General features: G+C 38.9%; 1 protein-coding gene across 4 annotated transcripts in view; it reads left to right on the top strand.

Annotated features, from left to right (window-relative positions):
* Positions 1-10,388: 10,388 nt before the first annotated feature.
* The window catches only part of epc1b (enhancer of polycomb homolog 1 (Drosophila) b), a 53,892-nt gene continuing 49,164 nt past the window's right edge, over positions 10,389-15,116 (top strand). The window contains exon 1 of one of the 4 annotated variants that reach the window (XM_058418132.1): positions 10,389-10,827. In XM_058418132.1, the coding sequence (XP_058274115.1) occupies positions 10,675-10,827 (153 nt within the window). In that variant the 5' untranslated portion in view covers positions 10,389-10,674. Of the gene's footprint in view, positions 10,828-10,906; positions 11,580-15,116 lie in introns of those variants that run through there. The other 3 variants (XM_058418131.1, XM_058418130.1, XM_058418133.1) reach the window with 3 other exon arrangements.

Below are 15,116 nucleotides of genomic sequence, written 5' to 3'. Positions count from 1 at the left end.
TTTTATAGGTCAGTAACAGTATTTTATAATCAATGAAAAATTTGACTGGGAGCCAATGCAGTGTGGATAAGGAAGGATGTGTTCATATCTTCTGGTCCGTGTGTACCTTGCTCTTTTTTGGGCTTTTCATGTTTTTCTTTTTTGTGCGTGCTTTTTGTGCTGCACTACTGACTATATCAACTTCTGTATGGACGTTGTTGTTCTAGTAAGAACTGTATGCTGCTATGCAAACAACAAGCTCTGGATCACGAGTGACATCAAGGGTCTTCTGTACAAGAAGAAGAGGGCCTTCAGGGACGGTGATCAGCAGGCGCTTAAGCGTGTGCAGAGGAAGCACAAAGTCCAGCTCAGGGAGGCAAAGAAGCAGTACAAGAGGAAGCTGGAGCAGATGTTGCAGAATAACAGCATGAAGGAAGTGTGGAATGGGATGAAGATAATCACCAGATGCACTTCAAAGGGGGGTGACCCCATTGAAGGAAATGTGGGAATAGCAAACCAGCTGAACAACTTCTTCAACAGGTAACCCCCACCCCCACTTCTGCCTTTTCTCTACCCCCTGGAACCAACTGTAGCACAGAGGAGAATGTCCCTCCACCTACAATCACAGCAGCCCAGATGTGCGGAGAGATGAGGAGGCTTCGTCCAAGCAAAGCAGCTGGCCCAGATGGAGACGACTACTGAAGGCCTACACACTGGAGCTGGGAGACCCTCTACAGCACATGTTTAACCTGAGCATGGACCAGGAGAGGGTCCCTCAGCTGTGGAAAACATTCTGCATCATCCCAGTTCCAAAAAAAAACACGCACTGGACAGCTGAATGACTTCAGGCCAGTCACCCTGATGTCCAGATTCCTTACATAAAGAAGATCATGGAGCAGGGGCTGCTACACCGCATTTACCTACATGCTACATAGATCCCTCTCTCACCTGGACAGCGGCAGCAGGGCTGTGAGAATTACATTTTTGGACTTCTCCAGTTAATTTCAACACCATCCAGCCACTACTCCTCAGAAACAAACTAACAGAGATGGGAGTGGGCTCACACCTTGTGGCATGGATTATGGACAACCTGACAGGCAGACCTCAGTATGTGTGACTAAGGGACTGACACTGTGGTCAGAGGTATGGGAGCCCCACAAGAGACTGTGCTCTCTCCAGTCCTGTTCACCCTGTACATGTCGGACTTCCAGTATAACTCAGAGTTCTGCCATGTGCAAAAGTTCGTGGATGACACTGCTATCGTGGGCTGTATCAGGAGATGACAGGAGAAGGAGTACAGAAAACTGATCCAGGACTTTGTTGCTTGGTGTGACTTTAACCACCTGCACCTCAACACCACAAAGACCACAGAGATGGTGGTGGACTTCAGGAGGCCCAGGCCTCAACCGGAGCCTGTGACTATTAACTGTGACTGCGTGGAATTTGTAAAGACTTACAAATACCTCGGAGTACAGTTTGATGATAGAATGGACTGGACTGCTAACACGGATGCTCTGTGCAGGAAAGGACAGAGCCGGCTGTACTTTATTAGAAAGCTGGCATCCTTCATCATCTGCAAAAAGCTGCTGCAGATGTTCTATCAGACTTTTGTGGCAAGTGCCATCTTCTATCTGGCAGTGTGCTAGGGAGGCAGCATCAAGAAGAAGGACGCCTCACGTCTGGACAAGCTGGTGAGGATTGTGGGCTCGATTGTGGGCTCAGAACTAGACAGCCTGACATCAGTGGCAGAGAGATGGGCACTGACCAGGTCAATTATGGACAATCCACTGCATCCACTGCACAGCATAATATCCAGACAGAGAAGCAGCTTCAGTGACAGGTTGCCGAGGAGGTCGTTCCTCACATATGCCATGCGACTCTTTAATTCCAATGCTGACATTACTCACTGTCCTGAACTATACTACAAACTGTACACTATGCACCTTGCACACCGGTTTGCAGAGGACTCTATGTACCTATGTTTGTGGATACTGCTGGAAGTTGTAAATTTCCCTATCTATCTATCTATCTATCTATCTATCTATCTATCTATCTATCTAGTAAAACTGGTGCTTGTTTATGCTCCTACTAGAAGGCATTACAATAATCCAACCTAGAGGTAAAAAAAAGCATGAACTAGTTTTTCTGCATTACATAATGACATTATATTTCTTGTCCTAGCGTTATTTCTGAGAAGAAAGAAGGCTACCCTAGTGATATTATTTAAATGAGCTTCAAACGAAAGACCACAGTCAATAATCACACCAAGGTCTTTTACTGCTGAACATGAAACAGAAATGCCATCCAGAGTTACTCTGTAATCAGAAAGCTTACTTCTAGCTGCATGTGGTCCTAGTACGAGCACATCTCTCTCGTCAGAGTTAAGCAGGAGTAAGTTAGTAAAAATCCCCTGTCTAGCGTCCTTTACACATTCCTCACTCTTAATAAGCTGGTGTGATTCGTGTGACGTAGCAGAAATATATTCAGTGCATTCAGAAAATATTCAGACCCCCTTCACTTATGTTGCAGACTGATACTACAATAAATTTTTCTCCTCATTAATCTACACTCAGTACCCCATAATGACGAAGTAAAAACAGAATTCTAGACATGTCTGTACATTTATTAAAAAGAAAAAACTGAAATAGCTGTGTGTTATTGTAACGTCTGGGACCCCTGCCCTATGCGGGGCTCGACCCCAGACGCCCGTGGTGTGTGTGCGCACGCCAGCACACGGTGTAATGAGACCCATGCGCAGGATTCAGCGAAGCACTGCTTTTATTACATTTAAGACACGACATAGGGAAACAAACGTAACACAAGACATGGCGTGGTTAACTAAACAAAACAAAAACAAAACCTAGACCTTAGCTTAGACATGGAACCTAGCAAACAAAACCCCAACAGAAACCACGGTACAGATAACAATCATGGACAAGGACACAAACAAGGATCCCTATTTATAGGGGTAGACATTAGGGCTAATGGGATACAGGTGACACAATCAGGATAGGAACAATAGGAAGGGCGTAACAAGAGACACACAAAGAAGCAGGCTTCCAAGGTTCACCTGCCAGCGCCCTCTCTGGGCCTGGCAGGGAACTGTCCAGCTGTTCCTGACAGTTATCAGCAGTGGAACAGAAGAGTGGAAGCTAATACCATGTTTACGAATAATTGCACCAACGTGTAGCATATATCTGTGTGCTATGATGAGACCTAAATCCTGATACATTTCATGAATGTTATTCCTTTGGAGAAATAGAGATAAAGGGGAGTTTGATAGTGGCAAAGTAAACATATGCACGTTAGCACACAAAGCTCTGTGCTCCACTCTCTATCTCCGCCTCTCATCTCTATCAGAGGATTTTTATCATTTCATCATTTTGTTGCTTATTGCAACGGAGAACAAATTATTACTATCATTAAGCACAGGTGTGTGATCTGCTCTGCTACCCATTCACAAACCTGTAATTAACCATGCCCCCGCTTCCACAAAGTAGTATAACAGACATACGTTGATGTTTCTTAGTTCATAAGAATTTTGGATAAATCATGCTGCCTATTTTACTTCATGAGTGGTTAACATGCTTGTGCAGCAATATAAGATGCACAAGGATGTTAACAGTGTTCCTTTTTACTAAGTCAGACTTCTTTTCTGCTCTGTGATGACACAGAGCATCTGAAGCACAGAATCAAACTCAAGGAAGAGGCTAACCTGCATGTCAAGCCCTCATTTAGTTACAACTTGTCAATTTAAAAATAACAGCCATATTCACTACCTAACATTGCACATGGAGTGCTTGCATTTTAAACAGGAAACCATATAATGCCAAGATAACCTTAACAGTCTTAGCAGTGACTAGATGTTTATAGAAACCTCAATGTGGCTGTAAGCATGCAGTTCCACAAAGCACGGAGGACTGGAATAAAAGGCTTCAGTATCTAAGTTTGTGTGTAAAGATTGCCATAACTTACAGTTTCATTTTGTTTATTATGAAAAAAAACTATTGCAAAACACTTGGTGTGGAAGATGTAACAGACTTTGTGCCATGCAGCTATAGTAAAATGACCCAATTCTGCTTTGCATCGCACCGTATCACACCACCACAGCATGCATTATTTTCGTATAACAATTATTTATTTTTCAGATTTTATACTTTTCTTGTGATCTTGAGGTAACAACATGCTATTTATTATGTGTTTTTTCAAGATCTCTATTTGTAATTTCTTAAAGGGTGGTGTTTCCAATGGTAATCTAGATTTAGATTATACTGTGATAATTATGTAAAAAAAAATGTATATATATATATATATATATATATATATATAATATAATAATAATAATAATAATAATATATATATATATATATATATATATATTATTATTATTATTATTATTATATTTTATATATATATATATAAAAAATATGTAAAATTATAATTATTTTAATAAAAATATTTAATATAAAATTTATAATTTTTATTACATGTTAATTTATAATACACACTCTGTAAAGCATTTTATATAATATAATATAATGTATTTATATTTTTGGTATCGACCTGGCTTGCAGAAATGTACAAATTAGCACAAAAAGGTAACATGACACATTTTTTTTCACTGAGTTGACTATGGTGGTACATGCACATTGCAACATGTAGCTATTGACATACTTCTGTCATGAAATGGAGAGCTGAGAGATGCAATTGCAGTATTAGCATGTTATTAGAGAGACAGACAAATCCAAAACATGAGTCAGAATCAAGCAGAGGTCATGACAGAAACTGATTAAACCACTTAAAACTGGTTACTGTCTGTTCAGTTGTTTTGGGTGTGATTTATATAGATGCGCAAAATAGTCCTTAGAGAATTATTATTTTGTGTGCATTACAACACATCTCAGAAGCAATAGACTAACATGTATGTTCTTTGGTTGCTCTTTAAGATAAATTTTGTCTTAATATAGATGATGCTTTATATTTTTAAGTGGGTGTAGCTATACTTGTTTATGTACCAGTATTTTCTCAGCACATTTTAAACAGCTTGGTTGATACAGACAAAACTGTACCTTTTAATGAATTTGTCAACTTTCTGATTCAGAAAATGCATTCCTGAAAGGCCAAACATCTAGTGGTTGAACTGTGCCTTTTGCTACCACACTAACCAGTTTTTAGCCTTTCAGTTCTATGGAGATTGGGGATGGTTTAGTTGAAAAAATATTTATCTTTGCTGTGTCTATGTTACTGTCTATGTGAACTGATACAATTCACATATGGTATTCCTTTGTAGGTATTAGCATAATTGTTGGGCTACAACCTTTTCTAGGATCATGGAAATAAAAAGGAGATTTGATATTGACATATACAGGGGTTGGACAATGAAACTGAAACACTGGCCAATTTAGTGTTGGAGGTTTCATGCCTAAATTTGACCAGCCTGGTGGCCAATCTTCATTCATTGCACATTCCACCAGTAAGAGCAGAGTGTGAAGGTTTAATTAGCAGAGTAATAGCACAGTTTTGCTTAAAATATTGCAATGCACACAACATTATGGGTGACATATCAGAGTTCAAAAGAGGACAAATTGACTAAGACAGCAAGTCTTTGTGATGTATCAAGAGCCACGGTATCCACGGTATCCAGGGTAATGTCAGCATACCACCAAGAAGGACGAACCACATCCAACAGGAGTAACTGTGCACCTCAACTCTCCTGTTTCCACCAAAACTGTCCGTTGGGAGCGCCACAGGGTCAATGTACATGGCCGGGCTGCTATAGCCAAACCTTTGGTCACTCGTGCCAATGCCAAACGTCGGTTTCAATGGTGCCAGCAGAGAAAATCTTGGGCTTTGGACAATGTGAAACATGTATTGTTCTCTGATGAGTCCACCTTCACTGTCTTTCCCACATCCGGGAGAGTTACGGTGTGGAGAAGCCCCAAAGAAGCGTACCACTCAGACTGTTGCATGCCCAGAGTGAAGCATGGGGGTGGATCAGTGATGGTTTGGGCTGCAATATCATGGCATTCCCTAGGCCCAATATTTGTGCTAGATGGGCGCGTCACTGCCAAGGACTACCGAACCATTCTGGAGGACCATGTGCACCCAATGGTTCAAACATTGTATCCTGAAGGCGGTGCCATGTATCAGGATGATAATGCACCAATACACACAGCAAGACTGGTGACAGAGTGGTTTAATGAACATGAAAGTGAAGTTGAACATCTCCCATGGCCTGCACAGTCACCAGATCTAAATATTATTGAGCCACTTTGGGGTACTTTGGGGTGTTTTGGAGGAGCGAGTCAGGAAACGTTTTCCTCCACCAGCATCACGAAGTGACCTGGCCACTATTCTGCAAGAAGAATGGCTCAAAATCCCTCTGGCCACTGTGCAGGACTTGTATCTGTCATTCCCAAGATGAATTGATGCTGTATTGGCCGCAAAAGGAGGCCCTACACCATACTAATGAATTATTGTGGTCTAAAACCAGGCGTTTCAGTTTCATTGTCCAACCCCTGTAGTTGAATAGCTGATAAGGGTCAGGTTGAGGTTTTTTCAGGGTTTAATAACTCCCCGTTTAAAGGATTTAGGTACATAGCCAGTCCAAAGGTAAGGTCTGATTATTTTCCGATTTATCAGAAACATGTAGGAAAGGGATCTAATATACAAGTTTATGATTTTAATGAGGAAATGAAATGAAGTGAATTAGTTTGGTAAAAGGCGGGTTTTATTTTTTCATTTTTATTTGTAAATAAACAAATATTTACACTTCCATCCCTCCTCATCCCCATTTTGTGACACCTTGATTTTGTGATTTAGATTCCTAAATCTAGAAACAACTAGATTTAGGATGACAACATCTACATGATTTCAAAATATGGCCCTGGGAGTCCATAAATTATAATTAGCAGAATCAACTAAGTAAAATTTTTTGTGGCTACATGATATTTTGTATAAAGCATTCCAAATGCATCAAATTTATGTCTAGGTTTCTGTGTGATGAATAGATGATCAAATTCTTAACCAGTTAGATGAGGCTGATGTATACACAGATCAGGCATAACATTATGACCACCTGCCATGGATGGCAGAAGAACAAGATTTCCCAGCAGAACATTGCCTAAAGCATGACACTGCCTCTGCCAGCTTGCCTTCTTCCCATAGTGCATCCTGGTGGCATGTGTTCCCCAGGTAAGCGATGCACATGCACCCGGCCATCCACGTGATGTAAAAGAAAATGTGATTCATTTGCTCAAATCTTATGTTTTGCTATTTTTCCTGCTACTTACACAACTGTGAGGAAAAAATGTTAATTTGCTGCCGAATATATCCCCATTATAGGTGCCATGATAAGGAAAAATCAGTGTTATTCACGTCACCTGCCAGTAGTCATAATGTTATGCCTGATCTGTGTATATCTAAGAGGACTAGCTTCATTTAACGCTACATAATCATTTGATTTAATCTACTTTTCTGTTAAACACAGTACATTAAAATCCTGATCAGTAGGATTTTTTTGTAATGTCACAATGGTTCACAGTCCTAGCCTCAGTGATTAATGTGCATTCAGTATGATTTAATTTTATCATATTACTAATACAAACTGTCTGACTAAGTATGAAACTAAGTACTATGCTGCAAGAAATAAGAGCAGCAAAATGCTGTACAGGAAGGACACTATTCCATTTTAACAGGCCGACCTTCACAACTACTTCAAATATCTATAAACCCACATTGCTAAGGCAAACTGGGATGGGACCAGAGCATATTACTGCATCAGACAATGCCTTTGATAATTTACATACCTCTATTCTTATGTTACACTTAGCATCTGTCAGAATGGCAGATTCGGACCCAAATGCAAAACGCAGACAGAATAAAGAGTCAATAATGTCAATACAAAGGCAGGTAGCGATGCAGCAATGAGCGGCAGCACAAACAAAGGCAAACACACAGTCTCAACAGTTCCACTTACAAGCACGCATATATAAGTCCACACACAAAGTCCAACAGTGTAATAATATTAAAGCGCAGGCAGAAATCTGAGTGCAATAGTTCCAATAAATCCAAAAACTTATGCTAATGAGCAGGCTGTGACAGGCTTAAGATTGGACGCATGAAATGTGGGATACATGTGTAGAACATGTGGTTGAACACCTTAAATGGGAAATGGTACCATGAAGCGAGAAGCCAGCTTTCTGAAGGCCATCATGAGAGTCAACTCTTGGGTGGACAACCAGAGCTTTGGCAGGGCAGAGATACTTGCGGTAGGCTCCCTTGTCATAACTCCTGGAGCTCTAAAGCAGCATGAGATGGGCTCGTCTCCAGGTGTGCCAACAATGTTGACAAAGGCTGTAGCCAACAGAATTTGAAACGTTGAAAGTCCTGTGGTGGCTAAGGGCAAGGAGTTCTGGGTATATTCAACCCAGACCAGACCAGGTTTGCGTACCTGGATGATGGATCCTCTATGTGAGATTGAACCTGACCTCTCCGTCGCTTCCATCAACTCTTACTTGCTGCCTGGAGGAGATTAAGGCGTAGATGTCAGAGAACTTTCAGAGAACTCCACCCCTCCCTCTCCCTCTGTGATGCTGAAAGGCTGGTCCACGCCTTTGTCTCCTCCAGGCTTGACAATTGTAATGCACTCCTCATTAGGATCTCTGGCAGGAGTCTTCAAAAGCTCCAACACATTCAAAACAACACTGCATAAGGATGGTGCAGCAGAGATCTGGTTTCCCAGCAAAGCATTCTGCATGAAGCAGGTGAAATTATGTATTTAAAAAAGTTTGTATTTTATTCATTGCAGCAAGTAGGGTAGAATGACTTTAACTATTATTAGATTGCATATGTAGTAAACGGGATTCAGCTCAGGATTTAATCAACATAAATAGTATTTTGGCATACATATAAACCAAAGATGATGGATGATGTAAATAAATAAATAAATAAATAAATAAATAAGAAAAGAACATTTTGCATGATGTAATACATGTTTATATAAGTATAAATGACCTAAGTATAAAAAAAATATTTTGTCCCTTAGTAAATTTTACATCAATTAATCAAGTTTTTTTAATCAATTAAAATGTGTTTTAAAATATAAAATATTTAAATTAATCTAGAATGTATTGTCCATAATTAAAACAGGCCAAGTCCATTAATTTAACAGTGACTAGAAAAAAATTGAAGAGCTAAATTTCATTACACTCATGCTCGTTTGCGCATACTCACATGCTTGATGTCTCTTTACCGCCTTTGCACATACCTGAGCAGGAATTGTTCTTTCTCTCGCAATCCATGGACTTGAAGTTCACAAAATGCATTTCAGATTTCTGTAAAGAAACCCTTAATAAGTGGAGTGGAGCACAATGTTGTCATAATGCTGCAATATATTATATTATATTCTAATTATTATGCCCATCAATGTTTTATGTATTTGGATATATTATGTACAAAAAAATATATATTATTTTATATATATTTTTCTAAATAATTCAATTAGCTACAATATTCTTTGTATTCTTTTTATGAAATTTCTTTGGTGTATTGACTTGCTCCTTTTTCAGTCAATGGGAGTTGTCATGGTTAAATATTCTTATTAGTCTAAATGCTACAAACATGGTTCAGCATCTAATAAATCATTTTTAGAAAGTGCATTGTTGGGTGTAGATTCCATTTATAAATATACTTATAAAAGGGCTACTGTCATTGAACAGGCTACTGTACATCTTTCACATATAATACCCCCATCCCCCAAAATGTCAACCTCTAAAAGCAGTGATTATTGACTTGATCAGCATAATATTTTAGCTGCACTTATGTCACAACGCACCTGTTCAGCAATGTATTTTATAGGCTTGTTTTATTCAGTCATGATACTTTTAGTTATTTTGATTTGTATATTCCTTTTTTGAAAGTTCTGTTACTGATGCTGGTGAAACATTCGAACTAAATCAATTTGGATGTAACTGGATTAAATCAAACTGAGTTGGGCATAAACCAAACCCCGCTAGATCTGGCACAATGAGATAGTTTATTTAAACTTACAAGTTAAGTTTGAGGTTTGGCCTGATGTTCGCATTTTTGGCAAAAACTATTTGGCCCAATTTTGGTCTGTAAGTCCTTGTCGTAGTTGCTATCCAAATTCGGGTACAATTTATCTCTTGTTTATCTTGAGCATAACATAGAGCAATTTAAAAAAAAAAGTAATCGTATAACATCTTTCACAAGTGCATAATTTATGCATATGATCGGTCAAAATGCCTTTAACGCTTTTGACTTTTTATCGTATAAAAAGGCACATCCGCACTTATGGCTTTAGGCGCACCCAGAAAATACGCACACGCGCGCGCGCAGTCGCAGTAACCCTTGTGGGAATGACTGTTCTGTGATCAGGAGGATGGGCCGTGAAGCGCGACCAGACCCTTAAAGAGTTTTTAATGTCCGCCATGTTGGCCATGGCGTACTAAACCAGAGAAAGGGACCGGTGCCACTAGGAAAAGTAGACCGAGAGAGAGCGAACAAGACCCGGGCCTTTTTGGTTTCGCTCGCTCCACCATATCATACCTACAATAAGTCGAAACGTAGACTCCGGGATCACGAAATAAAACCTTTCATGACTTCTGTATTCAAATCAATGGTGACCATTAGGAGATTGGATACATTTATGCTGCATCTCCTATTATTTAAAAAATGAGCAAATTGTCGTTTCGGGCACGGGCGCTGGACGCTTCCAAGCCTCTACCCGTCTTCCGTTGTGAGGATCTACCCGATCTGCACGAATATGCATCTATTAATCGGGCTGTGCCACAGATGCCAACGGGGATGGAGAAAGAAGAGGAATCGGTATGTTTTACAGCTTGGATTAACAATTTTAGTCTTATTTTCCCAATTCGCGTGTGCCCGTGCTTGGCTGCGCTAGTTTGCATAAAATGGCTGCCATCACACTCGATCTAAATAAGCCCCGTTTGTGTTATCTTCTGATATGGGCAGTATTTAATGCGATGTGACCACACGTGAGCGACTCAATTAATCAAATCATAGAATTGTGACTAAGTACATGTAGTATGTACAAATCAGATTGTCTGTCCAGTACAAAGAAGACACGTGACCACGGGCATGTCCGCCATTTTCTTCCTTTTGTTTTTGCAGTCTGTTCAGCCTCATTATAGCTGCAGTAACACAGATTCTCAGATAGAGGGAGACAAAAACTCGATGCATATACATTCAGCACTAGCAAACTCGCAGGTGTAAACATGAGCTAGTTACAGACTAGTGTAGTTTGGCAGATGGTGTGTAAACAGGCAACTGTTGCCTAAGAGAGATTGTCGGTTAAAGAGGAACTCGTAATGGATTTGTAGCTTTGACACGTGGCTCATAATGTATGTTAGATTTTCTCTGTTGTGGCTTATGTCGCGTTTACACTGCACTCGGTCGGACAGCGCTGTCCCTGGGACAGCTGTATGAACGATAATGACCGATGGCCGAGTTTGTGCAGCTGTGGCCGAAGACAGGCGATAATGAAGTTTTTGCACTGTAAGAAAATCTTTTGAGACCGCAGTGTACGGAGTTAATTTTCAGCAACCAATTTAAATAAAGTAAGTATCGCAAGCAAAATATTATAATTTAGCCGATTAAGGAAATGAGACTCGAATTTAATGTCACAAAGGTTATGTTTGGTGTATGTGCCTGTGGATGGCGTCATGACGCACACTAATAACGCAACGGAATTGTTTTGCAGGCTATTTTTAGAACTATAAATTGTATTTGCAATTTCGTTTTATACTTGTAGACACAGATTGTGGCATGATTTAAATGACCATGCAAATCATGTATTACTGCCCTTTACTTGTTAATTTGCACTTTGACAAATATTGTATGTTCATGTAAACAACAATGCAAAGTCTAAATAAAACATGTCCCTAGTATTCTCCCATCCCACGATTGATTTCTGTACAAAGCATCAGAAACACAAAGGTTATTGCAACTCCATGTTAAGTTTGACCGGCTCCATACACAACACATAATGGCATTAGTGAAATAACTTTTGCTGGGACATGGGAAATGCAATTGTGAATGGACTTTGCATTTCCATTTGAAATTTGCCAGACATGTATTTGTAATACATGATTTTTATTATCATTTGAATTGTCTGCAGACAATTTGAGATTAGTTTTAAAAAACAGTTTAGTTTACTTTCACAGATAATGGCATGGGAAGACACAAGCTATTAAGACCCAGATGGTTTTTAGGTGGAAGAGAAAATCAGAATTTTCATAATTGGTGTTAGCCCGCTAACGATATTCATGCCTTGATAAATAAAAGAGGGAATACTGTATTTTTTCCATGACACGATGAAAAGAAATGTAATATGGAAAGATATATGGAGGATTAATTGCAGCTGTGGAGGTGTATAACAAGTAGTTAGTATGCAAATGATGTTTTAGTAGAGTTTATTATTGTGACACTGTGAGCAATTTCTTGCTTTTTCATTTGAAGAGCTACAAACCATGTCACTGTTTGGAAAATGTAGTAACAATCATTTGTTCTTTAATCTCAAACACATTCTCATAATTTATAGAATGTTATAGAATTCTTATTAGGATCATCTTGTACAGTGTGACAAGTAATAATTGTGGCTTTAGAGCTTTTATATTATGTGGGAATAACAGCACATTTGTCTTACCCAAGAAGTTAACTAATTTTAAAGTAACTGCATTTGTGCTTTTGGGGGGGGTGGGGTTGTTATGGGTGCCCTCATGTTCGTCTTTTGTTTGCAACAGTGTAGGTAGTTAACTGTGAGTGATTTAACTGTATGCTGATTGAACTAAAACAAGTACTTTTGTATATACAGTGTAACTCATTTAGTTATAAGTGGTGCTGCCATGATGATTTGACATCACTTGGTGAACTCTGAGCTGAGATTGTCCTGACTTCCTGCAGGAATTGTGTGGTACAATGCAGGAATGTGGACAAGAATCTCAAGAACTGTTTCCCACATCTTGTGGAAATTATGCCATGAAAAATGTATGCTGTTCTGAGAGCAATGGGAGGTCCTACCCAGTATTAGTACTATATAAAGTTTTTGTGAGTGTCTGTATTTTGATTTATCACATTTAAATGCAGTATAACTCATTTAAAAGTAACAAGTGCTACATTATTTCAGATGCTGTGAGTGGCAATGTTGATTTTATGACACTTTGAATTGAGAAGCAACTTGTTTTGAGAAAACTACCCCAAGTACATGATGCCCATTTACTCTGTTGGGAAAGAAAGGCTCACTAATTTGTGTGGGGAAAAAAGTAAAAAAAAAAAAAATTTAAAAAAAACCCCAAAAAACAAACAAACATCTATAGTAAAATCTATCTATAGTAAAATATAAGTACCATCTATAGTAAAATATAAGTACCAAGCCACAGATAGGCAACTGTATCTATTAAATGTAGAGCATATAGACCTGGCCTGTAGCATGCAGTGCTGTAACATGTAAGCCCCATTTTTTTTAAAAAACCTAAACCTTTAGGGGAACAGACATGTGTGTTTATGATTTAAAAAAAAAAAAAAAAAAGACAAACATTTATACACCTACTGGAATATACAGACAGTAGTTTATTATAATAGTCTCATTCGTCAGTAATACGAGTATAAACTTGTATATCTATTATCTTAGCAATAGTTATGAAATGGTTGAAATGATATCCTAGTAATTAATAATATATGGGCTTAAAAGTTTCAAAAGTGTGGAGAGTAAAAACAGCAGTTTAGACCATTTTGTGAAATTCTTACTTTTCAAGTCTCTCTTACACAAAATAATAAATAATAGAAAAGAATTGAAAATATGTGGTAATATACAGACTAAAATATAAACACCTGAGTTTAAAAAGTAAGGTGCTCTGTACATTGTGCAAAAATTACAAACAGAAGAACAGTCAGTGGGAGTTATGTTCTGCAGTGAGAAATAAACTGTGCAGTTTTTCACATGCTGGAAAGCCTTCCTGTCCTGAACAGTGCAGCTTCAGTGCCATACTGTGATTGAACTGGTGATCACACTTTCAACTGTACATCTGTAGAAGTTGCAGAGGATCTTGATTGACATGCCATACAGTTGCTGCTGGGATTTCCTCAGGAGCTGCTGAATGTTGCTGCACATGAGGAGTTGTCTGTAGGCTGGGTAGAGGAACACTGAAATGTGGTCTGACTGAATTGGAAAAGTTTTTTCAGAATTTCTTTTGCTTTGTCCACCAAACACCCAAATTCCTCACTATCTACTTCCCAGATACTACTTCTTGTTTCTGAACTTGTCCTACTTTCATCTTCTCTTTTGCTCTCGAATTTAGCTAATTTTTTCTGCCAGCTCTCTTTCTCCTTCAGTTTGCACCGTCCATGTCACCATGTTATATTTTCTTCCTTGGGGTGCATATGGCGGCAGATTTTTTTTGCCTTTCTGTCATCATTTCTGAGCATATTTGTCTCTTGTCACTCTCCTATTTCAAAGAGGTAAATTACCTCTTGCTCCTTTTCCCTTTTTATTTTCCATTTATTTACTTTTATTCTTCACATTTGTAGTACCCAGTAGTTCAAGCATTGTAACCTGAAGACAGCTCAGTGTATCTGGATCGTAATGCACCAATACACATAGCAAGACTGGTGACAGAGTGGTTTGATGCACATATAGTTAAAGTTGAACATCTCCCATTTTTTTGAGAGTCACCAGAGCTGAATCTTATTGAGCCATTTTGGGGTGTTTTGGAGGAGCCAGTCAGGAAATGTTTTCCTCTACCAGCATCATGTAGTGACCTGGCCACTGTTTTGCAAGAGGAATGACTCAAAGTCTCTCTTACCACATTTCATCTGTTACATGTATCTGTCATTCTCAAATTGATGCTGTACTGGTCAAAAAAGGAGGCCATATGCTATACAAATAAATGATTGTGATCTAAAACCAGGTGTTACAGTTTTATTGTCCAACCTCTTTGACACACTGCATTAAAGACTAGTCTTGCTCTCTGTCTGTCTGTCTGTCTGTCTATCTATCTATCTATCTGTCTATAATAATTGCAAATCTATTTCTACTTACACGCTTGGCAGACCAGAGCTTGTAGCACACAGAACACAAAGTTTAATAGTGGGGAATC

Source organism: Hemibagrus wyckioides, linkage group LG20 (assembly GCF_019097595.1).
Source record: "Hemibagrus wyckioides isolate EC202008001 linkage group LG20, SWU_Hwy_1.0, whole genome shotgun sequence".
NCBI classification, from domain to species: domain Eukaryota; kingdom Metazoa; phylum Chordata; class Actinopteri; order Siluriformes; family Bagridae; genus Hemibagrus; species Hemibagrus wyckioides.
This window is presented reverse-complemented; position numbering and strand designations above follow the sequence as displayed.